The sequence below is a fragment of the Sander vitreus genome, chromosome 20 (genome assembly GCF_031162955.1).
Source record: "Sander vitreus isolate 19-12246 chromosome 20, sanVit1, whole genome shotgun sequence".
NCBI lineage: Eukaryota > Metazoa > Chordata > Actinopteri > Perciformes > Percidae > Sander > Sander vitreus.
This window is the reverse complement of record NC_135874.1, coordinates 8,883,155-8,911,051: the sequence shown is the minus strand read 5'-3', so window position 1 is coordinate 8,911,051 and position 27,897 is coordinate 8,883,155. Positions and strand designations below refer to the sequence as shown.

Genomic DNA, 27,897 nt, shown 5'->3' with positions numbered 1-27,897 from the left:
GGTTTGCAGATGTGACAGAATAATTTGGGTCAGACAATAATAGGCGACACCAAAATAGTTTAAATACGTCTATATATATATATATATATATATTTATTTTATTTTTATTTTTTTTTACTGTAACATTTTGTGTATTTTCGACTAGATAAAACATTCCGAATATATAGCCTAATCGAACAAGCCCAGTTCAAAAACACTTTAGGCTGTGAAGCCATTTAGCCTCAGAGCCTGAGGCTATTTATGTAACAGCATGAAATAACACATCTTTAGGAGTCTTAACATTGAGCGGTTCCACCACTAGATGGGGAAGTGGGGCAGAAAAGCTGAACGAATGGTCCTTTCTCCTCTGGAAGGAGACATGAATTTGATCCCAATTTTAGGCTGCACGTAGCCTACACCACGCTCTTCTGCAGCCCTGAAGCAGACAGCCAGGTTCATTTGGACGTCATATGATAAGGCTGGAGAAGAGCCAACCGGGCCCCCGTTTGGAGAGGAGGACCCATATCTCAGTCAACGCGCACAGCCAGGGCCCCCTTTATCTCCAAAAGGCAGGGAGGCGTATCCTTTTCCCCTTCTCCCACTCCCCTTCACATACCTCTCTCTCTCTCTCTCTCTCTCTCTCTCTCTCTCTCTCTCTCTCTCTCTCTCTCTCTCTCTCTCTCTCTCTCTCTCTCTCTCTCAGCCATGCACTAACTAGACTACAACCTGCTTCAGACGACGCCCCACCGCCCATGAGAATTCCACTTAGGGCAGAGCCAAGTCCGTCGTGCGTCTTTTTCGCTCGAGAGGAAACCATTGGGGTTTTATTATTGTCGGGCTGCGCGCTCAGGCTGCCCACGGCATCACCTCAGCAATAACAGGAGGGGTGCCAGCCAGAAGAAAAAGAAGAAGAGGAGGAGGAAGAGGAAGAAGAGGAGGAGGAGAGGAAGGGGTATAGAGTATTCTGCTCAGAAAATAAACAAGAAGACACCCTGTTTGGAACACGTCTGTGGCGGGAAGCGAAAGGGATCTGCAACTGAGTAAGTCGTGATTTACAGTGTGCGGTGCTTGTGCCCGTGTTTTCCTGTGGCTGACCTGCTTTTGGGGGTTTGTCCAGCGGCGCAATATTTAAGCTTCCAGCCCGGCAGCATCCTTTTGACTCTGGCAGGAGGGATGACAGAGCGGCACAGAGGGATGGAGACAAGGGCAAAATACAAGTATGGAAAATATATTGGCGGTGTCTTTCTGTGCCATTGAAATTCCTTACTGTAAACACGGCCGATGCGTTAATACGAGGTTACAAATCACAAGAGGCGCAGCATCCTTAAAGGGACACAATGCACATTTAAAATAACAAGCTCACAATAAAGTCAGGCTCTGGTTTGGAGGTGAAAAATAGAAAGAAAAAAATAGCTGCATGAGCATGTCATATCAACAGCTTTGAGCCTATTAGATCCCCGGAGGCCCGCTTTACTGTACTTTGAAGCCATGATACAGTCAGTCCGACAGGTGTAACGGGACGACATGTTTACGCTAATGCCTTTAATGATCCACCACGTAGCCTAATATCGATCTGTTTTGCGAGGAGAGTGTTTTCAGGATGTCTGGGGGTTTTTTTTATACCTCGACGCGACGCTCCAGTGGCGCCAGCCGTGCATGGCCGTCACTGCATGGCTGGGAGATGCTGAGTGCCTGCCTACAGGCTGTGGAGGAGAGGAGAGTAACGGGCTATTCTACGGTGTGTTGTGATGTGAGCAGTCTGCTCCAACATGGCGCGCATGAGCTGAAAACCCTTGGCCATTACATACTCCTGTCTGGAATTCACACTGTGCAGTGGACCAGGCAGTCGGGTTTTATGTGATAGCAGAGAATGAGTCTGTGCATCCCTAACTGCCTGAGATCATATTCATTTCAGCTCAGGTTGCCCCTGGTGATAGAGTCAGGCTCCTCTGTCCTCTCACAGTATCACGTAGGCTTGTGTGTATTCTCCTTCTGTTTCTATTCCAGTCTCTGAATAGAACAATATCAATTGAAACAATTTTTTTTTTTTTTAACTCTGTTTTTGTAATTATGTTTGATCACAGCAGGTGACACCAGACAGCGAGTGTGTTTTTGTTTGGTCTTGTGTCCATTGTTTCTCTCCTGGGTTTCTGTCCTGTGAACAGACTTCACTGTTGTGGACAACATCTTGTTGACATTAGACCACCAAGTTGATGATGACAGCATAGAGTCTGTAAACCAGGGGCGGAGCCAGAGGGTGGCTTCTGGGCCTCCAGCCCTGAATGTTTTCCTATGTTATAGAACTTATTAAAATAGTAACATTGGACAGTTTTTGCCTCTCTTTAGGTGGCAGCTGTGAAAATGAGCCATGGTTTCTGAATGATAAAGAAAGTTGGAGAACAATCAGATACAAAATAGAATGAAAAAAAGCAACAAATATGTGGAAAAAGCAACAAAAACATTGACAAACCAAAAAAAAAGCTTTTCAAAAAAGTGACAAACGATTAAAAATAGGATGTTTAAAACTATTATGTTTTCCCAAATGATCTACAGATTTCTCTGGCATTCTATTAGCAAATGACCTAAAGAACTGAATTTGTGAGAATTACTGTAAGACCATCAATGCACGTTTGTATTGGTACGAATACAAAGTGCACTGTTTGTTTGTCTGTTCTGTCATTTTATTGTATGAGCGAGACATGTTAAGTCCACCATAGGCTTCATCCTGGTTGTGTGTGAGCTGAGGGTCTATATCCGGTGGGGTGCTCTCTGTGTTGTGTCAGCGACTGGCAGTAGAGCTGACAGCACTTGTCTTGTCCACCCAATCATCATGTGGCATTATGACTCTGGACAGCCACATTTCTGTGTGTCAGATTTTGTGTGCTTATCTGTGTGTTTGTGCTGCTTTTGTGTGTGTATTAGTCAGTCTTTGCATGTATGCCCCCCCCAAAAAAGATGCTGTGTGTGTGTGTGTGTGAGAGAGAGAGAGAGATGGCTGTCTCCTGTCCTGACAGGCTGGGCACTGGGATGGATCTGTTTTCACCAATTTAGATAGGGGAAATGGGCTGGTAACCGGATGGTCCTTCATCCTAATCTTGGACTGTCAATGAAAAATGAGGTGAAATGTGAATGAGTTACACTGCATACTACCAACTAACTACAGTCAAAGTGCCCTTTAGTGAGCTCTGCCTATCAGAAGTCTTCAGTGAGCAGGACTGGGGAAAAAAATGTATCATATTGAGCTGCCTCTTGGAGTGAAAGTGTAAAACTGTTGCCAAAAAGAACACTCACTTCCTGCCCTGATAAACAGCTTGAATAGGCAAAGTACATCCAAGTGACGTTACAGTTTTGCCGGTGACAGTAATGCAAAAAAAAAAAAAAAAAAAAACACCTCAATGCTCACTTACAGTACAGATAAGTCACACCAACATGTCATTTAAGTAATCAATATCATTATATTAACAATGGATCACATTGCTGCATGTATGTGAAATGGGGTCGCTCGTAGTGACAAACCACAGAGAATTAGCACTGTTCACCTTAGCACTGCAGCATCTTTCAGCCTCATTTTTGGGGGGGTGGGGGGGTTTCCAACTGATTGCTAAAGTTGCTCCCTATCTGCTGGATCAGTAAATAAGCAACTGTTTGCTAACACGTTCATCATATCAACTTGCAGTTAGTTAGTTAGTTAGTTAGGTGATCGTACCAACGTCAGTGTTGTGTTAACAGCTTGTTTCCACTGCCCCCAAGTCGTCAAAAAAAAGCAGTTAATGCATTTAATGAAAATGCCAAAAAGTAACTTCTACATTATAAGTGACAGCAAAACACATGTTCTTTATTTCTCACATAGCACTACCAACTGCTAATGCATGACTGCAATTTGCTAGTATTTTAGTGGCAGAGCTGGTTGGTTCAACATCATTACCAGAGGACAGCAGGCCTCTCACGGGTTCACATCCTGCCGTGAGCGAGTAGCCCCAGAGTGATAGATACTGGCAATTATCCACAATGACCTTGCTGTCATTAAGAAACCATTGATGCAGTGGTTATAAAATCAGCATGGTATTCAAGGAAAATGAATGTCATGCATTACAGAAGCCCTCGCGGTTACTGTTTTGTGCTAAAAGATGGTATTGTGGGGAAAGAGAGGAAGTGGAAGTGAAAGCTTGCTCAGCAAGCATACATATAAGGAGTAACATCTGGGCAGATAGTAGACATGGGAGCTATTATTTGATAAAGCTATGCAATCCACCTGGCCATTTCTGTCTCTATGGGTTTTTCTTCTCTTTCTATTAATCTCTGCCTCCTCTTTTCCTCCTGGATAGTCACTTTTTTTTTTAATTTTCTTTCTGACTATCTATCTCAAACCTCCCTCCTTGCTGCTTTGTCATGACAGATAAGGCGAAAGAGGATTTGTTGTTTCTACTCTCTTCCCAGCAGATCATCTGTCTTCTGATAAACTGTCATTTTTAGCCACAAAGTCATTTTAATCTCAGAGGGAAATGTGCTCAGTGGTGTGTGTGTGTATGTAAATGTGTGTGTGTGTGCGTGTGTCTCTTATGCACCCCTCCCAAAACACGTGCACACCCACACGCTCATATGACGATCACCAGTGTTGTTGCAAAGATGATATCAAAAGCACTATTGATAAGCAGCAGGGAGAATGCATCCCTCTTTTTGCACTGTAGATAACCTGAAACTAACACCACACACACATGCACGCATGCACACACACACACACACACACACACACACACACACACACACACACACACATTCCCATCTGGTTTAAGGGGAAGGAGGAGACGGAATAGTAGGTCTTGTTTTTTATAATCCCAGAAGAGATTGGACAGGGTGATACTGGACAAACATACTTAGCATAAACAATTCCTGAGCCTCTTGAGGGCCTTAAGTGGGGATTGGGACCTTGCCATAAGGGAAGACACCTATTTGGCCTAATGGTTCCTGTGTGAACGTTAAGAGGCTGCTCCAATAATGCAAGTCCATAGGGCTTCCTATATCCGGATATATAGAGTTTACTGATTGACCTGAGGATCACCAGGACACAGGAGACGGTCCACTATAGAAATTGACTGTCTGTAAACGTAAAAGCAGTTCTGTCAGCAGGTCATGTTAATGCTAATGTTTGTACATTGTTCCCGCAAAAAGATGCAGCCTAAGGGAAAAGTCAATAATTAGAACCACCAACCCATTTACGCATTCCACTTCAACTCTCTTAACTTTTTTTTGACTTTTGACTACTATTTTGATAATTGATATTTTGATTAATCGTTAAAGTAATTTTTTTCATGCAAAAATGTCAAAAAATACTGTTTTATATCAGATTAAATTAAATATCTTTAGGTCAGGGCTGACACCGCCTTGGACTTGCAAAAGTGGGATGGACATTAGTCACTATTTTCTGACATTTTATAGACAGATAGAATAATCTACAAAATAATCTGCAGACTAATCTGTAATGAAAGTAATTGTTAGTTAAAGACACAAATAGGCATTTTGTAGCATTTTTGTGCAACATATTCATAATCTATCCAACATTCTTAATTAGCTATATCCGTGGGTCAGGACATTAGGATTTCCCCCAAGATTTTTAATTGCAATGCCTATACATGCATTCATATTAAATCATGTGAGAGCATTCCTACAAGGGGAACACTGTCACAATGTCTGCCTCTGTTGTAGTTATCCTTGTTCATTCTGCCTCTGTGCCGGTTCATTGCCATTTCTCTACCTGTCCACCAGATGCCCTCAGACTTTTCCACCTGTCCCCTTGACCTGACTCCCACATCCAGCCACTCCCTCTCGCCTTGCAGTAACCCCTTTTTCCGCCATTTCCATCATCTGACTTTCCCCACCCACCTGATCCCCATTTCCCTAATTAGTCTTGCGGCATATATACCAGCCCATTTCCACCTGCACTTTGTCAGATTGTCTTTTTTTTTGCATTTGTAAGCCTTTCCTTTTGCCTGTCTGAGCCACACACTGACGATTCTCCACCTAACCCCTTTGGATAAGTTTCCCTGTTTTGATTCCCTTCCTGGTTTTGGCCCGTGCCCGTCTTTTGGTTCAAGTAAATCTGAACTTTTATATCAACCTGTCCTCCTGTGAGTCATGCATTTGGGTTCACGTTTGCTGTTATTTCTGAGCTGTTACACACATTGTACAAAATCCAGTTGCTCTAGTGTAGCTATTCCGTGAGAATCAGTAGCAGGGAGATTGACCCTTTTTTTCTGGAGCACCCATATTCAAGCCGTTTGGTCATGTTGTAGAGCTGCTGCTCTAGTTCTGAAGTGTCTCTGTTCTGAAGTGACCTGTTGCTCACTTTGTATAGGGCTACAAACAATGATTTTATCAATTAATCTTGCACTTATTTCATTGGTTAATCGATTAGTCATTTAGTCTATTAAATGTCTGAAAACAAGTCCAAATCCCCATCCACCGTCATTTCAAACGGCCTAGGCTGTGGCTTATTCAACTGACAGTCTAAAACCCTAAAAAGATATTGATGCTCTTGTCATAACCTATCATATATTACAAGAGCATATGATAAGTTCTTGACTAATCAATAACAATGAATTGGTTCTGCTCTATATAGCAGTAAGGCTAGTGAATGCATCCCTATTGTTTGCAGTTTTTATTGTGGTCATGGACCTTCTGTTCTGTTTGTTCTCTTCTATCAGCTTTGTGATGTTGCTATACGCAACCAAATCTTTAACAATGCAGGTTATCTGTCAATTTATATTGACTCCTGCTCTTGTGTCCAGAAGCTTACAAACTTCTGCATCTGTAGTCTTTGGCGAGACACTCCCTACTAAAAATACACAGCTTGTAAATCAGAACAGATTGTTTAACAGGTGAGAAGCTAAAGGGCCTTTATATCACTCTCAGCCATGTTGGCTGTCGCTCCACCCTGTTGCCCAAATTTGGATTTTCTGATTAGTAAACCAAACTCCAGGCTTTGAAACAACCCAACACAGACCTATATGTGACATCAAAGATGCTAGATGTCTTTCTACGGTCTACAAGCTGGACCTGTGTTCTGACCTCCATGCAGTGGCTGAAATCAAAACACTGCAAGTGTCAAAAGAGCTGTAGACTTGACGTGCATTCCCTGGATATATAAAAAAATGATCAAGCAATCCCCACGACTGAACAGATTTGCAGTGTAAAAGTTTATTGTTGTGGAAGTAATGAAGGTCGAGTGTGGTCAAGTGAAGAAATGCGGCGAGCTGATGAAGAATCCAGGGAGAAGAAACCCAGGGTGGGGACATCGTCTCAGCTCGGGACTTACAAGCAGGGGTGTCGGACTGGGGGGGGGGGAAGGGGACTGAGTGCCCAGGGCCCTCATGTGAGGAGGGCCCAAAAAGATGCTAGAATGACTAATCCTGCAGAGATCTGTGGAGCAGTTAACCATAGTCCTCATAAATTGACCAGAGTTTATAATTTCAACACAAAGGAAGTGTAAGGTATGCAAAAGAAGGACATCCGGCGGAATTTCTGGCTGCACCGGCGCAATCCCGGAAGTGGAACGTCGTGGGTATAGACTACATTTTTGTAACTTTCCGAGACCAATAATCCAACAATCAGGCCCACTTTATGCGTTGATTTCTCAGGTGTGCAGTGGTGACAAAGTGGGCTGGATTTATTGTTTTCTCTGAAGCTCTTTTTTTCATTCTTTACACTTCTATTTCCCTTTTGTGTGCACAAATGACGGCAACATTATGAATTCTTTCAAGGAAAGATTGTTCAAATCTGTGTACCATGATCCACATATTTAAAAAATGATCATGGCTTGTCCTTCTTATGATGGCAGGCTTTTCATCCCACCTTAAAGTGTGGCTGGAACAGCTATAGATACAAATTTCCTTCAGATGTAGTCAGATGACACGTTGTACCAACTAGCTACTTTTAGGTTAACCCATCCTTTGGAGTGCTCTGCAGGCTGTAGAAAATACAAAAAAATATTGCTGTTATACAATATATAGTACAAAGGTAGCTACATTTCCAGCTATGCAACTGCAATTTAAAAACGCTTCGCTATTGCTGCTTGCAAAAAGGCCCTGGCCAATGGTTGTCAAAAGTGGGCATGGTTGTTTGCTTGTCAGAAAGTTACACAAATCAGGTGATGCAGACTATCCCTTGCTGAAAGTTAAACTGGATCTTTTTAGTATTTTCAAACTGTCCACACAACACTGAAGAAACAGACTGTGTATTTGCCTTCAAGGGTCTTTGCACCGATCATGGACAGTACTACACAACCTGTGAAAACGCTTAGGGTTAGGGTTACACGCAAAGGCTGTGTACAAACTGGGGCCATGGAATTTGAAACACATGGGCATTTACCGGACAGGGTGTTTTGCTATTTACACTATTTACTGTAGGTGTATTATGGGTATTGTAGGATCCGAGGAGCTTGACCAATGCTAAGAACTACTGTAAATCTCAAGATAGCCTCTGCTTCTTTATTCTGTCTTTTACTAATCCCCCAACATTTTTCAATCACAAAATAACGTTTTGTCTTTGTTACCTTGCATCAAGGTATTAATTTCATAGAAAATCTTTGACAGAAATTTCTTTCTGACCTCCTCATCCCACTCCATGTACCTCAGTCTGCGTGTGGCTTCTCATTTGTCTTCTTACACAGTATGTCACTCTCCTCTGTACTGACAGAGCTGTTATTTATGGGGGACCTTTGGTGGTGAAAGGAGATTTCCCCTCTGACCCCTGGAATACTAACATGTGACCTCAGCGGACGTCCTCAAGTTTTTATTGGCACTGCACTGTTTATGTTTGGCAGAATGTGTGTTATGCCTCAGATAGAAGGATGCAGAGCTGCATGTGTGGTGGTGGAGAAGTCGTGGTGTGGGTATCGGCCTGGGACGTGTGTGTGTGTGTGTGTGTGTGTGTGTGTGTGTGTGTGTGTGTGGGGCCCAGGGCAGGGAGGAGTATTGTCCCTGTGCTCTTTTGGCTGAAGGAAGGAAACTGTGGAAGTGGGGAGTATAGAGAGAAGGAGAAAGAAGTGCCACTCCAACTCAGTGAATGTGAAGGGGATTGGAGATTAGTTTCCTCCTCCAGACTCTCTCAGTTTTCTAATGCAGGGCCTGGGTCATTAAGCTCAAGAGTCATTTTCACAGTCATCATTCATTTTGAGGAGAAAACATTGTTGTCCCTAACAGTGTTATTCTGTGTGTATGTATTGGGCTGTGTGTGTGTGTGTGTGTGTGTGTGTGTGTGTGTGTGTGTGTGTGTGTGTGTGTGTGTGTGTGTCACACTTTTTCATTCAGGAATAGCCAGATATTACTATCTTGTTCACATCTGGGATCTTCCCAGATTTTAAGTAATATGAAGTAATTAGTGATTCAATTTGACCTATATTTTCTTTTAATTTTTTCCTGCCTCTCAATTCCATCTGATTTCTACACAGAAGTTATTGGTGTGAGTGTGCTTGTGTGTGAAACTATTAGAGGCCATTTTATGCTGGGAAGTTTCATAATGGCTGCGTAATATCAGTTAAAAGGTTCTTGCTGCTGTGAATGAACACCTAACTTATTTTCCTTTCACAAGGCAAGAAGGGCTTTTTAGAATCTGCATGCCAATATTGTATAACTGGAACCATTAGAGGCTATTTTCAAGATTATTTGTTGTAATTTGGAACATTATATGAATAGCGTAAAATGAGTGTGTTTCTCTCAGTGTCTTTCATTTATTTTCTGTTTGGCTACTTGTCTCCTCTGCTTGTTTGGCTTGATAACATACCTGTTGCTCTGACTGTAAGATATTGCCTCTCTATTCTCTGATTGGTTAACGAGAAGGTTCCTAATTGGCCAACAAGCTTTCAACTGTTCTTTATGTAGAGTATGTGGTGCAGGGACATTTCACATTTCTGTGTGTAAAACACAGTTATGGTTAAGTTTAAAGGATTATTAGACCGAGGATATTCTATGTTTGCCACAGTCAACCAATTCCATAAAATTAATAATACTTTCTCAGCCTGTCTTTGTGGCTCTCAGCACTAAGCCCATTTGTTTCCACTGAATCAACATCTTTAAAAACATCAAACAAGTCATGAATATAAAAACATTTTCATTTCTTTTTTAAAGCTAAATGATTTTATCAAACATCTGGGCACTGTAGTTTTTTTTGTAAATGTTACTTAAACAGGAGTAGTGTGGATCTGATGAGGACTATTTTCAGCGGTGCACTAGTCAGTTTTCACGGCAGGTGATAAGTGTATAACGTGGTGTATAAGAGATTGACTCAAAATAAACTACAGTGTCCAGGTTCATCGTAATAAGCGAACATGTCATTCACTGTCATTGGCAGAGAAATTTAAAGAAAGTTAAATCAGGCTTGTTAGTAGGATTACTTCAATGTCCGTTCTTTTGTGAGATTAATACAGAATGTCTTTTTCATTCTTTTTCGCACCATATGGTTGCAACATTGTAGGTGTTAGGTCAATTCAGACATTGTGCATTGAAGTGTTTACTATCTGATGACGCACAGATGCTTTAACAACAATCTTTTTAAAAAAAAGTATCTGTTTGCATCATGTGTGATCGTGGGAGGCAGGATCAGAATCAGTCCAATTTCAGGTTGCCGTGGTGTTTGTTTAAGATAATCCTAGATTAGTGGTGATGAGACCTGGTGTAATCTGCCACTCCCCCCGACAGATAAACACATAGATGGATGGCTTGTTGCTGACACAGAGTCACACAGTGTGACTCGTCTAACTGTACGGCTCAGTACAGCGTGTACTTGCTGACCTTTTTACTCCCAGACTGTGTAGCGTAAATAATGAATACAAAGACTCTTAACCCAATTTCCGAAACAAATCAGTGCAACTAGCTGTGGTAAACTTGGTTCCTTTACAAAAACAAGCTTTTAAACGTTTCCAAAGTGATGTTTTTGATACAGCAAGGACAATCATTTTGTAGAATGAAAGTGAAAATAATGATGCTATAATGAACCAGAACCAGCGTTGTTGTAGGGGAGGCGATATCTCATTTGGGTTTGGTGCGTCCTGTGAATTTAAAAAAATGTTCACCTTGGAATGGAGTGTTTTAACCATGATATCGCTAAACAAAGATGCTCAGCAGGATTATCATTCATTTAGCTCCATGCGCATTAAAATAATCACTTTTAGGCCATTTCATTGTTGATGGAGAGTGTGTAAACAGACTGCTGGTGCCAGAGGACCATGATGCTATTAGAAGAGGATGCTGGTGCTCTGTGCAGGCAGTTAATGTGTTCCTGGAAACGCTACAGCAGCAGTGCACTCAACAGGGAATAGAGCTGGTCATAAGTCCGTTTCTCTGACTTCTTCTGTCATGCACCTGCCTTGACATATTGACAAAAACATCCCTAGTTTTAGTCTGTTTTTTAGTTTGTTTGTATGCAAGTCTGCCGGCTAAGACCACTTCTTCTCTGAGCCCTGTCTGACTGATAATGTTGATTTATTATATTTATCGGTCTCAATATGTTTCTGCTGGCCTGTCTGTGAGCGACTGCCGGCCTCCCTGGAAGGATGTCTTCCTTTCTCAGCCATAAATATAACTACTCTTCTAACCACCCTGCAAAGATGCCTGTATTTGTGTCTGCTTTCCTTTCTCCTTGTTTGTCCATAATTCATGAGAGAGGCAGCAGGACATAGACCTACAATGTTCCAACAAGGTGGACATATTTTCTTTCTCCGATAGATCTTAAAAATTCATTACAGCTGTAGCCTAGAGGTTAGAGAGGCAGGGCTAGCATTACAATTTAGGTTTGAATGTTGGGACAAGCTTGGAAAATCTGAGCACTTAACTCCCAATTGGTCCAGTGGACATCTGTTGTTAACTTTGGCATGAACTGGAGAGTTTTGATCACAACTCACAACTAGATTTTCCACTGTCACTGAGGGTTGATTGTTTTAGGTGCATGGAACCGCCGTAGCACCAAAACCAGATGTTCTTCAAAGTAAAGTACTAAAAAAGTATTGTTTGCTATTGACCCCAAAACTCAGGTTTTGTATCAGCCTTGGTATCAAAACATGGCAAATACTACCCAGCTCTAATTAGATGCTCATAAATGGCTCTGGAACAAGTGTTCAACATTGTCTATAAGTGTTAACACTTTAAGACATACAATATAGCTTTCTAAGCGTTCAGGCCTCCTTCATACCACTGGTGAACTGATCCAGATGTGTCCCCATGATGCTTAGTCAGCTAACTGCCCTGCTTCCATTGTAACCTGAGGGCTAGGAAGGAGATTTAAGGGAGAAAATAAGTTAGAAAACACTGTCAGCGCACAACATAAACAGTACCTGAATGAAGGTCTTAACAACATAATGTAGTTTTGATTTTGGAGCTGTATTTTGTTATTGATTAATTAATTTTATTCAGTCTCATTTCACTCCATCCCCAGAAAGATTCCTGTTTGTGCTGGATCAGGAAAAGCGAAATAATGTATCTGGACAGTACTGTGTGTGTGTGGTTGATCAGATGATTGTGGTTTCAATTTTTCTCCAAAGCATCTCCATGTGATGGTGATGTGGCTTGGTGTGAAAGAGTAGAGATCAGTGTGGTGTTTGAATATGTAGTGTGTGCATGAATCCTGCATATTACAGAGTGTCCATAACCCTAACCCCTGAGGTTTTTAGTGAATCCTGCAGCTTCTGTGATTAGATAGTGGACTTACAGGCATGACAGAACATGTATGCTTCTTTATGTTTTGAAAGGAGCCAGTGTTGCATTGCATGCCTTTGTGTGGGAAATAAAAAAAGAAAGTGTGGCAACTAGGCCAACCCAAGGGCAAGATAGGAATGATTCGCTGTATTGATATGCTCTCAATTCAAGCTTTGTGAGTATTTAGTTGGGAATGATGAATCAAATGATGCAAGCAAGTTAACAGTGGGTGTCCTGGCCCAAACTCTGATCAAACAGTTTTAACACATTTTACTGGCACTGGAGAGGGGTGGGTGGGGAGTTTTGTAGAGTTGTTGTGGCAAAGTTGTTTTGTAAGAGTTTAGTTTGGACCATTGGATAGAAATTAGAATCCCATATGTGTTGTGATACAGTTTCATTTCAGGCTGGAAAAGGCACACCGCTGCTAAGATGTTGTGATCACTTAGTGTGTTTCATGCACCGCCTCCAATCTGTAAAAAGCTAATGTTTTGGGCTACATTGCTTATCACATTCTAGCCACACTAGTTCCCAGATGTCTTATACATATTATAGTAAAATGGAGGACTGCAACTATATTCATTATGGATTGTTTTGCATTTGATTTGTCAAGTAATCAATTAATCGTTTGGTCTATAAAATGTCAGAAAACTGTAATACAAAATGTCCATCACAGTTTCCCAGAGTCCAAGGTGACGTCTTCAAATGTCTTATGTCTGACCAACAATTCAAAACCCAAAGGTATTCACTTTACAATAATATAAAACAAAGAAAAGTGCCAAGTCTTCACAATCCAAAAGCTGGAACGAGGACATTTGTTTGACATTTGTGCTTCAACGATTGATCAATAATCAAAATAATTGACACTTATATTTCTGTTGATCAATTTATAGATTAATTAACTAATTGTTTCAGCTTTAATCTTAATTTTGGTCAATTGAATTTAGGTTTAAAAAAAAAAAATAGAGAGGTCATGAACAATTTCCTACTTGGAAGAGATCATGTCAGCCATTACCTACAGAAAAAAATAAATAAAACTTGATGCAAGATATATGATTTTTGAGAGCGCATGTCTGATATCTTTGTCCCGTCTCAGTGGAGATAGAGTGGCAGTCCTTCTACTCTTTCTTCAGCTCTGCATCCGTCCATCCTCCATCCTGGAGCTCTGGTCTGGAACCTATTAAAGCAGGAATCTCCAGCAGCGCCCTGCTAGCGCATTAGCATGCCTTCCCCAACTCTCCCTGACAGGAAAGAGACACTGATGCGAGCAGACCATAGACAGTAAAATAAATGGACCAACAGATCCCGTTGCTCTGGACGGAGACCAGTGAAGGATATTAGAAGCACTTTGCCGGTGATGGCTGAGCGTTACTGCGCAACTGAGCTTGAAGACGTAGATGTGACGTGAGCAACCTGTCTGAAAGTTGTAAGTCTTCTGGTAGCTGTGCCAAGAGAAATCTCAATCATTCCGAATATTGCAGAGACGGAGAGCGTAGGTATATGTAAGGAGATAACATAGACACAGGGTAATTATTGCTAACTAAAATGCTAGTTAACATTACTAATACGGTAATTCCTCTACTACGCGACAGTAAGTCGCGTGGTTATGACTCAATCGTTAGCCTATTTTTACAAAAACGTCTGCTACAGAGCCATAACGTGAGATACAAGGTAATGGAGCCTTTTATACATTGTCATGTTTCTTTAGATATAAACAATGGACAAATAAAGTCTTTAAACACTTCAGATGTAAAGTTATTCGCTGTCAAAGTGGCGCCAAAATGAATGGCAGTCAATGGAATGCTAACGGCGGGTGATGGCTTGTTAGCATCAAAATGGCTCCATAGGAGGTACATGTTGTGGAGAGAGGCTTACCCCCTTGGAGCAGACAGATAATTAACCTCAGTCACCGGGAAGTCTTTGGAAGGTAAATGGCTGGTGAGGGAATGCTAGTCACTGTGTGCCATGTCTGACGCTGGTGGTCATGTGTGGTTAAAAAAAAAAAAAACTCTCTCTTTCTGCCTCTATCTGTCTATATTTCTTTCCTCCAGGATGGCTGAGGTGTCACAAGAGGAGAAACTCCAGGCCATCGCTGTAAGTTATTTGTATACACAAACACACAGTCTGTCTCTTCCTTCTTTCTGCACACACACACACACACACACACACACACACACACACACATACAGTGCACACTAATGGCTGTGGAAAAAACAAATCTTTGCAGCTTGTCAGGGTCTGACCACCCGTCTTATTGACTCTTGACTCTTGACCATAGACTGTTAATATTAATGGACAACGCATCCGGTTCGGCGAAGTGCTGCAAATGCGGAAGTGCCTCAATCCTGCATTCTATCTGAATTCCAGCAGGGGGCGACACGTGCGGTTGCAAAAGGAGGTCGGTTTCTGTAGAAGTCTATGAGAAAGTGACCCACTTCTCACTTGATTTATTACCTCAGTAAAGTTTATGGTCTCAATCGCTAGTTTTAAGTCTTCTGCAACACAGAATGATGATTATGGTCTTGTTGATTTTAAAATCGGCGACAAAGCAGGGGGTGTTTTAGGGCGTGGCTATGACGTGATTGCCAGTGAAAGTGTGTAATGTAACGTAGAGTGTAAGGGCTCCTCCCTCACTCCTCCCTCTCGTCTAAAATCGTCACATCCACAACCAGGATGGCTGCGTCCGTAAAGGCAAACTTGACGACGGATAGCAGATCTCCACAAACCAATGGGTGACGTCACACATGCTCTGTCCATTAATATACAGTCTATGCTCTTGACTCATGACTTTTAGATACTGAGAATGCGTTAACCCATTAGAGTCCATCCAATCTCTATTGGTCTTTCATCCTTTCGGTTTGTTTTATCTTCTCTCTCTTTGTCTTTTCATACACACATTATGTACAGTAGGTTTCAACCCAGTATAATTATGTATTTTGGGATATACATTTCCACAAAACATTTAGAATGTATGGCAGACCCAGTTACTGAATCGCGTTTAAATTTGGTTTGTTGTGACTGGTTTTACAATCCACTAATTAAGAAATTAAATCCTACATACATGCTACAAACATACTGAAACGACCTTTGAAATATATGTCAGAAGAAATGGCCTCCATAGAAGGTACTTAATGTAGTATAAATATAACTTTTATTGTCAACATTAGGATCGCAACACTTCAATATCGAACAGTTTCTCATCAACATTTCAGACATTTTCCTGTAATGGACTTGACATATTGAGTGAACAATATGTGCCTATAAATATATAATACATACAGTACTTGCACACCAGCTTCCATCTCTTTCTCTCTCACTCTTTTTCAGACACAAGTAATTACATTGATTGACACATAATGTACTCAGTCAGCAAAAGTTACCATTAAATCATCTGCACTACCATTAAAGACTAGGGCTGAGTATGTTTTGATATTGATGTCGATATGATCCTTGAGTTTAAGTTCTAATACCTAATGCATTTGATGCCCAGCACTATTAAGGACACAGTGTGGTGTTCATTAAAAACATCTGTTTCATAATGTTCTTAGTATTGTTTTGTGCCGAGTAGTTGTAATGTGTGTGTGTGTGTGTGTGTGTGTGTGTGTGTGTGTGTGTGTGTGTGTGTGTGTGTAACAGGAGAAAAGGAAGAGGCAGGCAGAGATTGAAAACAAGAGGAGGCAGCTGGATGATGACCGACGACAACTCCAGCATCTCAAGGTACACACACACTCACTTCCGCATACATCACATTTGCATTTTGCACATGCCCTATTTTTCTACTGTACTTGTGAGAATATGTTTGCTGATTTTCGGTTATTTTAAAATAAAACTAATACAAAAATAATGTGAGATATTGTCTGCAAACAGGTGGAGTTTGCTAATGTTTAGAAGTCATTGACTTAGTTGGTTACAGTACAGTTAGCGGGGTTGGGATGCTCTTTTTTACTGCAGCCTTACATTGTCATTTGAGCAAACAGAATCACACTAGTATATAGCAGTATTGTGCATTTAAGACCAAAATGTAGCACCGCATTGAGCTTTGATTGCTGCAGTGTGCACAGGACACACTCAGAGTTTGTCCAAATCTTTGCACAGGGAAGGAAACTGCAATGATTTGGACAAGCTTTACTTCATTAATCCTTCTATGTCCTTAGCAGCGGGCTTGGGAAACGTGTTTCCAGTTTACCTGTTATGTCCACCTTAGGTTGGTAGATCCAGGAAAGAAATCCATTCTCAGGTCTCTAAATCACACATTATTTTCCACACTGTGGACACCTCAAGAACATTGCATGTTGTAATTAGAGTACCTGTATTCATCATGGTTGTACTTAAACACACAAAGAACAATTTAAGACAGCTGGAAAGTAGATGCTCTTAGCAGACTGTGAAAAAAAGTGCATCATTATTCCCATATTTAAACAATGTTGTTGTCACGGCCCTGCTCTATGGCCAGTCAATACTCTCCACGTCAATACATTCTGCGTCTTGGATCCAAGCCTGCCATTCCAAGTTGTGACAGTTGTACCTTCCCCCTCTCTATGGCGGCACATTTTTCAACCCGCCTTTGAGTGTGGCCATAAAAACGTTTTGCTATCCAACGTGGTCAGACTACACAATGTAAGAACCAGTTCTTTTCTCGTATAACCCAACCTTATATAATCTTAATATGTCCTTCTGTATATCTGAAAATCTGTCCATCCTGTTTGGTTTAGGGATTAACATGCTATACCATCCCTTTGTCTTCTACATTGTTGCTGTGAAAAAACAATACTAGGGTTCGGTTCAAAGCATCTTAGCTGTAACTTCACTGCAGCCATAGCTCGTGTTGTCTTTGCCTTGGTCATCACCTTCACCTTGACTCACAACTTTCACCATCTTGTATATATGCACCTAGCACAGTATTCGACATCCTCTGAGAACACTTAAATCCACTTTGTTTGAATTGTACTGGAGTCCACACAATGATAAATTAATGTGTTTATGGATAAAATAAATTCCAGGTTTAATCTGAACACTTACATGTCTCTCCCTTACTCTTACCAGAAGTTGAAACAAAGCTGATACTGAACTGTCAGTTCTGTGTTTTCTGTAGAATCAGACACCCATACAACCAAATTAAACCCAGCAATTCCTTTTAAATCTATCCGTCCCACATAGTGAGATACTCCCTCACTGTCACAGAATGTTCAGAATGGACAGCAGATAACACCAGCAGCTCCTCCACATGCTGTTTATATACACACACACACTCCCTAAAAAACACATAAAAATGTGCGTGCATGTGCGGACACACACTCATTACATCAGAGCCAAGGCTTTTGTCAGCGTATGTGTCAGCACTATCAAAGCTATTTCAGCCCCGGACAATTCGGCAGGTCACAGATACGAGCAAAGGTTGCGGTGTGTATGCGCTGGCGTGGACGTGTGTGCGATTCTGGCAAAAGTGCCTGTGACCTGTGCTAATTGCCCTTGCATGCTCCCATTTTTTCTATTTTCAGAGCAAACCTTTGTAAGTGTGTGTGTGTGTGTGTGTGTGTGTGTGTGTGTGTGTGTGTGTGTGTGTGATCGTTTTTGTGTGCGTGGCTTCATGAAAGGACACAGAAGCCTCAGACAATGCAGGGGGCTTTGGCAGAGGAAACAGATTTTTGTCCCACTCCCACCAACAGGAAAGGGCTCTTACACCCACCGCACCCCGCTTTCGTCTCTCTCACACACACACACACACACACACACACACACACAGACACACACACACACAGACACACCGAGGGGAAGTGTAATCATGCTGTACAGGAGCATTAGAAGGCTCTTTGTGCAAACCACAGCAAGTATTGCTTTTCCAGAGGTGGCTTTCATGTGGAAAACCCAATAAATGTCTCCATTTACACATTACATTTTTATAAGGGTGTACCTGCCCCACCATTAAATCACACAAATGGCCTACAGGATCACAAATTGGTGAGATGACGTAATACAATGTTGTTAACACAGAAAGCATTAATAGGAGTTCTGTTTTTAATTAGCCAGCCATGGCTGATATGATAGGCATGCAGCAGCTGGCAGTCTCTTTAATCAAAACCTCTGATTGTCAACATACTATCCATCAAATATGTAACACGCACAGTTTATAGGGAAGCAGTAATGTTCCAAAATGAAATGACCAGTATACTTTCCATTGACATACTTCTACAAAGTAATTAGGAACACAAACTTAAAGCCAGGCAAGCTGTTTTCCTCTGTTTCCAGTGTTTGTACTAAGTTAAGCTAACTACCTCCTGGCTGTAGTTTAATATTTACCGTACAGACATGAAAGTGGTATTAATATCAATCTTCTATCTATCTAGCTTTTTTTCCCCCAAAATGTTGAACTGTTCCTTTAAAAACAATATTTGATAAAATAGAGTCAGCCTACATACTCTGGATCAACTTTATTTTTTGAGAAACTGAATTATATATTCTCAAAGAATAAAACGTTTTGGGTTTTCACTTTGTAAAATAAAATATGCAAAATTAATTAGATAATTATAATTAAATAAAGCTCTAACCACAACAGCTGCTCAGTACATTTAGAGGTGGTGTGTGTGTGTGTGTGTGTGTGTGTGTGTGTGTGTGTGTGTGTGTGTGTTTGTGTGTCACAGTTCCGCCCTTTGTCTGCTACGTTAGCAGCTTTTACTCCAAAGAACAATGGTGAGAGAAGTAACTTCAGCGCTCCAGCTTTACGACTGTTCGTGCAGACTGGTGTGTGTGTGTGTGTGCGTGTGCGTGTGTGCGCACGCATGAGTGAGTACATTAAGTGATGTCAGGCCATTGGGGTAGTAGGGTGTGGCTGAGAGCGAGCAAGATTGAGAAAGGAGAGAGAGAGAGAGAGAGAGAGAGAAGCATAGTTAGATTCAGTGCCCAAGAGACCATGCAGGGCTGGGGTATGAAGAGTGTTGAATTACACCGTGAGAGTGTGTGTGCTGTAAAGCTCTGTTGAGCTGGATGTCTGGAGCTGAATTACTCAATGGGGAAAGTAAGAGTTGAAACAGAGCAACAGGCATTTTAACAAATAAAAACAGATAAACACAGATTGGAATTGAGGAAAATACAACCTGATACATACCATGCACAAACGTTCAGAAAAGATCATGAACTTTAAGATGGATAGAGATGCATACAAGAAAGAGGAAAAGGCGGAGGTTGAGTTGGAGAAGAAGAAAAAAACGAGGGGGAGTCTTTGCTGTAGAAATTCTTGTTGCATCACTGGAGAGGAATTCACATCAAGCACAGGTCCAGATTTTTAGTCCAACTCATGAAAACAAGAGCTTTTTTTCTAGCTCTTTTCCATATGGCAAAGCAGAGTTGAATATAGCTGCACGGTTGCGACAGCTGCGAGTAAGACACTGTTATATTTACCTCAAAGCATGCCAAGCATTTGCTTTGATATTAGCTTATCTACAGGAGGGAATGTGGATGGGCAGTCAATAATGATACAGGACTGTTTGGAAATGGATGGAGGAAGTAAACATAGACTGAAAAAGATAAAGAAATAGAAAGCAAGAGAATAACAAAGTGAAAAATCCACTTCAGAACAGAATATACATATACCTTTTATCCCTGTGTTGTTCTTCATTTCAATTCATATGTAGTATTTAATTGTCTTGTCCTCAAACTAACTTTATCTACAGTAACGATAATGAGACTAACAGTTTACAATTTAGTCACAGTCATTGCTTTCATCTTGCCCATGAAGATTTTCTTGTCATTATTGTCAATCTCTAGGAAGTGTTAGATGCAGTTTAAGATTAGAACTATTGTGCTTTTATCTGTCAGTGACTTATCTAGATTTCCAATCCCATGCTCAATTAAATATAACAGGAGAATTACCATATCATAGTTTGGATTTTTCTGTTGAATGGCAGAGGTTTCGATGCCCCTGGTCGGGTACACAAGCATGTGACAGAAGTGGCAGCAGTCAGCAGAGTAGTGCTGGATGCACTCATTGCTAGATTTGTGTTGTAGATTAGCTAAAGGTCAAAATACCCCTAATCTCTTCTGAAAGAAATTACACTGATGTCTAAGTGAGAGATGTGAGAACGTGATGCATTTTGGGTGATTGCATTTCTCCTGATGAATTAATCAACTGCTCCTGATGAAAGAAGCATGATCAAAAGCCCTCTCCCTGCTTACTCTCGTTTCAAAATAGCTGACATACACACTCAAACACCACAGGGGGAAATTGTAGTAAAATGTGTTTTTTTTTTTTTTTTTTTTTTTTTTTTTTACAACAAATAAAGAATTTTTAGAAAAATGCATTGCAAAAGCATTGTCTGTGATGTCCTCTTGCAGTCGAAGGCACTGAGGGAACGCTGGTTGTTAGATGGCGCTCCAGCGGAGGAGGAGACTCAGAAACGTCTGCATGAGGACGAGGTGAAGACCAAACTCCTGGAGCAGGTCATTCTCAGGTCAGCATCTAAAAGTCGTTGCATGTCCGATCTTTGAAAACGGATCTTTGCAGAAAATGAATGAAAGCAAGTGAATGGGTCAAATATGTAGGCATGCAAACGTTTGCTCAGGTGGTGCATTTTTCCAACGCTAAAGCAAAACTAAAAGCTGCGGGGCGAATGAGGATGTATCCTCTTCAAGTCACAGCTATATTAAATCATGCAATATAATTCTTATGTCACAGTAGACAACATTAGAGACAGAAGGGGTTGATATGTGCAGCTATACTATGTTTTGAAATGCAGTCACAGTCAGCTAACAGGGTTGATGATGCTTTTGATGTCATGTGAGGGTTATGCGTTGCGTTACAGATTATGTAATCCAAATTGAGTATCCAGACTAATACAAATCTCAAGATTGACATTGAAACCTGTCTGTATATGTCTGAGTGCCATGTCCAAGTATAGGTAATGGCATATGGATAACCAGTCAGCATTTTTGTACATTTTTAATTTTGCCTTTTACTAGAAATGTTATTGTCAGATATTGTAAGGACACTGTGGCTAACATGGTCCATAAGATAAATGATTTAAGGAACACATCTTGGTAATACGTTTGCCTACATATAGCCAGTGTCAGCCAGTAGTATTATAGTCATAAATAGTAATGTAAATTAATTACTGTGTGTGTGTGTGTGTGTGTGTGTGTGTGTGTGTGTGTGTGTGTGTGTGTGCGCGCCAGGCTGGAGCAAGAGATTGAAGAACTGGAGACCGATGTTCCAGCCAATAAGGGTGTGGCCAAAGAAAATGGAGGTAAGTACCCATGGCAACATATGATCACACAGGAAACCATGGCAACGCAGCCACCTGTGTCGGAAAGAGAAAGCGAGCTAATAATGGCCTCTTCATTTGCTCTATTAAGTTGTTCCTCTCTGCCAGAAGTAATTACAACAATATTTCCGTCTTTCTTTGTCTCTTTGACTTTCCCTGACCACCCTCTTTTCTTTCTCTTTTTTTCTCTCCTAACCTCTCAATGATACTCTGGTGCTCCCTATAGGTGAGAATGGAGTAGTGCAGAGCTCTGGTCAGACCCCCAAGAGAGAGGTGACAGGGATTGAGGCCAAGCTGCTGGGTCCCAGTCCTGACCAGGCCAGCGCGGACAACCCCGTCACCCTGGTGTTCATGGGCTACAAAACCGTTGATGAGGAGCAGGAGACCCGCACAGCCTTGGGAATGGAAGGGGTGGATGGCAACGTCAAGGCTGAGTTTGTTGTGATCGAGGATGGGGAGGGGAAAGCAGGAGGAGAGGCAGCCACAGAAGAGCAGGCTCCACCCAACGGGAGCATGGCGGAGAAAGAAAAGGCCAACGGAGGCGGAGAGGATGGAGAGAAGGAAAAGGAGAAGAAACAGACCTGCAAGTGCTGCACGGTCATGTGAGGTGTGTGTGTGTGTGTGTGTGTGTGTGTGTGTGTGTGTGTGTGTGTGTGTGTGTGTGTGTGTGTGTGATTGGTGTGTGGGTAAGTACAGACCTGCACCTGTGCAGGAATTTGTGCCATTGCATGTGTCTGTATTTGCGTGTGTGTGTGTGTGTCCAGTTACACAGCCAATAAAACAACAATGAGAGCCAATACAAGCTCCAGCTACAACAACAAGAACCACAAAGACTCATAAGTACACTTTACTCTGTATACTTTCTCTGATGTCTTTGACTTTTGATTTCTATTGATATTTTTCTATTTTTCTGTCTTGACATTTATATTGTATTCAGTATGTATATCTTTATTATGGGACTGTGTACTGTAAGTTCATTGTTATTATTGTTGGAAAAAAGAAAATGTATTAGCTCTCTGGACTGCTACCCGCTGGGGGAAATCTGGAATCTTTAAATCATTTAAGTCAAAACAGCAAACTATGAAGGATGCCGATACTTAAATATATATATTTCTCTGTGTAGGCCTACCAACTATTTATCGGTCAATTTCATATTGCAATATTGTCTAAGATATTATTTTAAATAGTATTTTAATATATTGATATGAAATTATGTTTTATACAATGTATTTATTGTTTTTGGTTCTCTATATCATCTCCAACCATTAACTTGCATGTAAGCACTACCAGATTTGCGTTACAATCATAACAAGTGTCTTTGCTTTGTTAGACTCATATGTGCTCATATCTTTAGTCATAAAAGTCTTTCTGTCAGTAACAGTTGATATAATTGCCAGTGTTAGAGATGTGCATTAAGTTTAAAAAGAACAGCACGGAGACAAAGCGGCTAATTAGAACAGTGACCATATTGCAAACCGCATTAGCTTCTCATAGGTAATATGTGTGACACATGTACACGAAGATCACAGCTTTTTAATTTTTTTAATACGATGGATACACTTGCTTTATGATCAGTAGAGTCATGACGAACCATTGCGCAACGATTAGAAATGCTGAAATCATTTTGTTCTATCAACAGTAGAATCAATGTAAATCTTATAAGGTAGCACTGCATGAAGCCTTGCAACTGTGTTGACTGTCTTGTCACTTGTTAGGTCTGAATTATACGCTATCACGTTCACATGAATGTAAATCCAGGGGTTAAATTGGGATTAGTTCTACCATTAATGAGAAGAGGCGGGCTCGCTCAGTTTACCGTAAAAAAAACAAAGCTTTTTGTCTCTTTTTGAACCAAATAAAAATCTAATGATACTGTAATTTCACTGTGTGTTGGTCGGCTGCTGGTTTCTGTCCTGCTCGCTCCCAGTTTAACCCCTGACTCTTTGTCTGTAGAAACGGGCCCAATAGTACTTGAATAGATTTGCAGAAAAAGATTTGGGGCATTTGAATAGACTTTTCTCACTAATAATGATACTCTCTATCTTTTCAGCCATAAGAACACAATATAAAGAGTTTGGTTGTGCCCATGTACCCAAGTTTTTTGGTAGTTAAAGTATTAGAAATAGGCCAAATCTGTCTAACCAGTTTAAACAGAGCAGGATGCTAGCAAGATACATTGTGCATGTATACCATAGCAATTCAAAGCCCTGAAAGCCTAATTTGTTTGGCAGACAGTAGAGGCCATTGACGTTCTGGGTCGGTGATGCTACGCCACCAAGGCTTCTGCTCCCCCGACTCATCCATATCTCTGATTCACCCACACACCATCCCCATTATCGCCATCCTCATCGTCAAACACACACAGCCCCACCTTCTATGCTCGGAGACACGCAGTTTGAAAACCTCTGAAGTTGGTGCTAATCCTGAGTCTTGTCTAACACTCTCCATCCACCAACTTTTCAACTCTCTCTCTCTCTCCCTCTCTGTCTTACTCAAATCGCTGATGAGGGGGATTGTGGGAATCTGCCTCCTGCATACACTTGTAGAATAAGAGTCTTTTGCAACCTTCAGTGCCAGATGCATTCTCTCATGTCCTGCCTGCGTTCACCACCAGAGAAATTATCCCTTCGAACATTCCAAACGGAGGTCAACAGGCATGGACAGATGAAATATAGTCTATGCTTTCCATATGTACAGTTCCACTGTAATTGTACAACTTGCAAATTTCTTTCTGATATTGACTCATGTTTTTCTTTCCTATGGCCTCTTTGCAAGGCGGTATATTGTATTTGATGTGTGTATTTTTTTTTTTTAAAAGATGACTACATCTGTGTATTGTTGGTGCCTTTGTCAGGTTCAGTTGGTTGGATTTGTCTGTCTGCCACTTTTAGACTGGGGTTTTTCTTGCTCTGCTCCTGGTCATGATGACCCAATGGGAAACACTGCCTTCTACTCTAGAGGGGTACTACACAACTATGGAAGAATATTATTCTCATTTTCACATAACTATAAATAAATGCAGCTCAGAAAATAGGTAATATCCAGACTACTGTTGGTGTCTTGAAAAAACTTTGTATCCTGTTAGAACTTTAAAGACTTGTTGATTTCACTGTAACTGACAGATTCCGTTTTTTATTCCACACATACAAAAAAAAACATATTAAAAGCCAAACTGCAGCCAAAGTTTAACATTTTAAGGGGATACAAACTTCATGCAGGAGACTAAATGACAGTCTATGTATGTATGTACAGTACACATGTGCGTATCTGCATACATATGTAGCCTATACATGTAAATTTGTTGAGCTAAAGCTTTGCCTAAATGTGGGTCTCTGGGACAGCAGCAGAAAAAAGCAACCTTGTGTTAGACCAATGCCTGTTCATCTATTCTGTGGTCGTCTAAATGTTTAATCTTGAATAAAACTACTGTTTGTTTACAGCAAGTCAGATAAGTGTGTATGTAATCAACCAAATGTACACATGCTGTAGATAGTACACATAAGCCATGGTTACTGATGTGTGTGGTTTTGGCATCTTGATGGGAGTCACAGATGGACCCCCTTCTGTGGAGACATACACACAATAATACTCAGATAAACCATCCATTTATTATAAGACTTACGCAATTGGCAGGTAAAAATAACACTGCAAATAATCCACAATTGAACTACCACTCATTTATGGAGCATGGATAATGTAGAAGAGTAAGCTGTAATTTGAGGAGAGATATTATAGACCGGATGGAAACATTCAACACAGAGCGTTAGCGAGAGCAGTTCCACCAAAAGTACCTTTTTTATTGAGCATAAACAGGATTTTTGCATTATTAGAACTACATGTTGGCTGGGCTATTCTGTAGTGAGGTGCACTACCTAGAACATGCCACTAGAGAGCATAAGTCCACTGTTTTGGAAGTTGATCCTGTTACAATGTTGTCAAATATACTGTAAGGCAGGGGTCTTCAATGTTTTTTTAACCCAAGGACCCCTTAACTAAAAGAGAGATGAAGCAGGGACCCCCTACTACATATACTGAATAAAAGTGAGTTGCATATTAAACTGGGCCTACAATAATGTGTAGAGCGGCCTAAAGCCTTTATACATACCTTTTTAGTGCATAGAATACTAAACTATGAAAATAGCCTTTCAATTGTTGACATGGTTTTATAAATCATGTTTTAATGTTAAAACATACATGTGGATGGCTATTTTAGGAACTACTATAGGCCAGTAAGCATATCATCACTGGGGAATTATATTTGCTAATAATATGTTAGATTCATGTTAAAACTTTTTTTTAAACTTCAAAAATTAAGACTAATTTGGAAGCCCCCCTGCATTGACTCTGAGGACCTCCTAGGGGTCCCGGACCCCCTGTTGAAGATCCCTGCTGTAAGGCAAAGATCTTGAACAGGGGGTCCGGGACCCCAGAAAGTCATTAGCAACATATTATTAGCAAAGGCGTGTGTGTGTGTGTGTGTGTGTGTGTGTGTGTGTGTGTGTGTGTGAGCGAAAGAAATTGGGGGTAGGTAAACAAAAAAACAGAGGGTCATTTGGGGGTAGGTAAACAAAAAAACAGAGGGTCATTTAAATATGGCATTCATCAGATGGAGGTCAGGTATGCACTATTCAACGAAACAGATAATTATATTGCTATATGCTGCAGCAGTTCTGGCTTCAATAAATAATTTCAAAAGTATTGTTAGCCCAGTATGAACGTGAGTTTGCAGATACATTCTCTGTGATGAGACCATTTCATAGAAGTAGCAGAAGGGTTCCACATCACCAGACAGAGAATATATTGTGTGCTGTTTATAGGTCACACCCCTGACAATGCTTTTCCACACTTTTACAGACACAGACACAGGCACAGACACACACACACACACACACACACACACACACACACACACACACAGAAGAAAAACATAACTGTCCTGGATTGACCAGTGGACTATAAAAAGTCATTGAATTAAAAAGGAGATGGAATTTTTTAATTTAAAATGAATTTGAAAGGTAGGATCAGAAGTCCCAAAACAGAAACCATCTCAATCAGCCCTATTAGGGCAAAGCTAAATATAATTGCTGCTATGGTAACACATACCAGTGATTACCTTTTCTCTGTTATTAGTTTGTTAAATGTAAGCCTCCGCTATGGCACGTAAACAAAAAGTTAAGAAACAATAACACTAATTTTCCTTTAAAATCCAACCTTATTCATACACAAATGACTACGCTATTTTTCCTCAATACCTGTAGGAACCAGTAAAATCAACATGTGGTCCTTGGTGTTAGTGACAGTGTTTCAGCACCAGCTGTTGTTCGTGGCTCATATTTTTCAGGACCAAATTACTGTACACACATCTTATTCACACACATTACCAACTGCGGTACTGCGGACACTTTGTACTTGTGCTGTTAGCCACTTTATCTGTGTTCCTGTTACTTCTCAAATTTATATTTTAAGACACCCCATTATTCAGTTCTTTCACCTCATTCTCCGAAACGATACAAACCGGTAACTCCGACAACTGTATGATTTACAGATTTCTGTGTTTCTTGATATAAAGGCCTTCTTCTTCTTCTTTGTAAAAAAAAAAAATAGCAAGCCAGTGTGTAGGTAAAAACTGCCTCCTACTTGTGTTTTGCTTCCTTCTGTGATGAAACCAGTGTGCACATGCTTCTGTTGGGTAAGTAGTGTGTAACTGAGCTGTACGCCCTACCTTTTAAACTGGTTATGTTGGTGACCTACTTCTGGCTCCTACACTGCATTATAAATGTCTCTTTGTTTCATTGTCTACCCAGAACTCTTTTCGTTTGCCATTTCAAGATACATGTTTTGTATTCAGGATCTTTTCCTGAATCGATACTGGTGCCGACAAACCACAGTATCAGGGCAATTACCATCTTGATTGGGTTGTGCCCCCACCAAAACCAGTAGTGTTGTTCACACATTAGACTGAGTGGTGAAAACTGCAGACACAG

General features: G+C 40.9%; 1 protein-coding gene across 1 annotated transcript; it reads left to right on the top strand.

Annotated features, from left to right (window-relative positions):
* Nucleotides 1–680: 680 nt before the first annotated feature.
* On the top strand, nucleotides 681–25,356 carry palm1b (paralemmin 1b). Its single transcript, XM_078277176.1, has 6 exons — nucleotides 681–1,019; nucleotides 14,711–14,753; nucleotides 16,296–16,376; nucleotides 20,988–21,103; nucleotides 21,825–21,895; nucleotides 22,140–25,356. Exons 2-6 carry the CDS (start codon nucleotides 14,712–14,714, stop codon nucleotides 22,517–22,519), a joined length of 690 nt encoding a protein of 229 aa, XP_078133302.1. The 5' UTR covers nucleotides 681–1,019; nucleotide 14,711; the 3' UTR covers nucleotides 22,520–25,356.
* The last annotated feature ends 2,541 nt before the right edge of the window (nucleotides 25,357–27,897 follow it).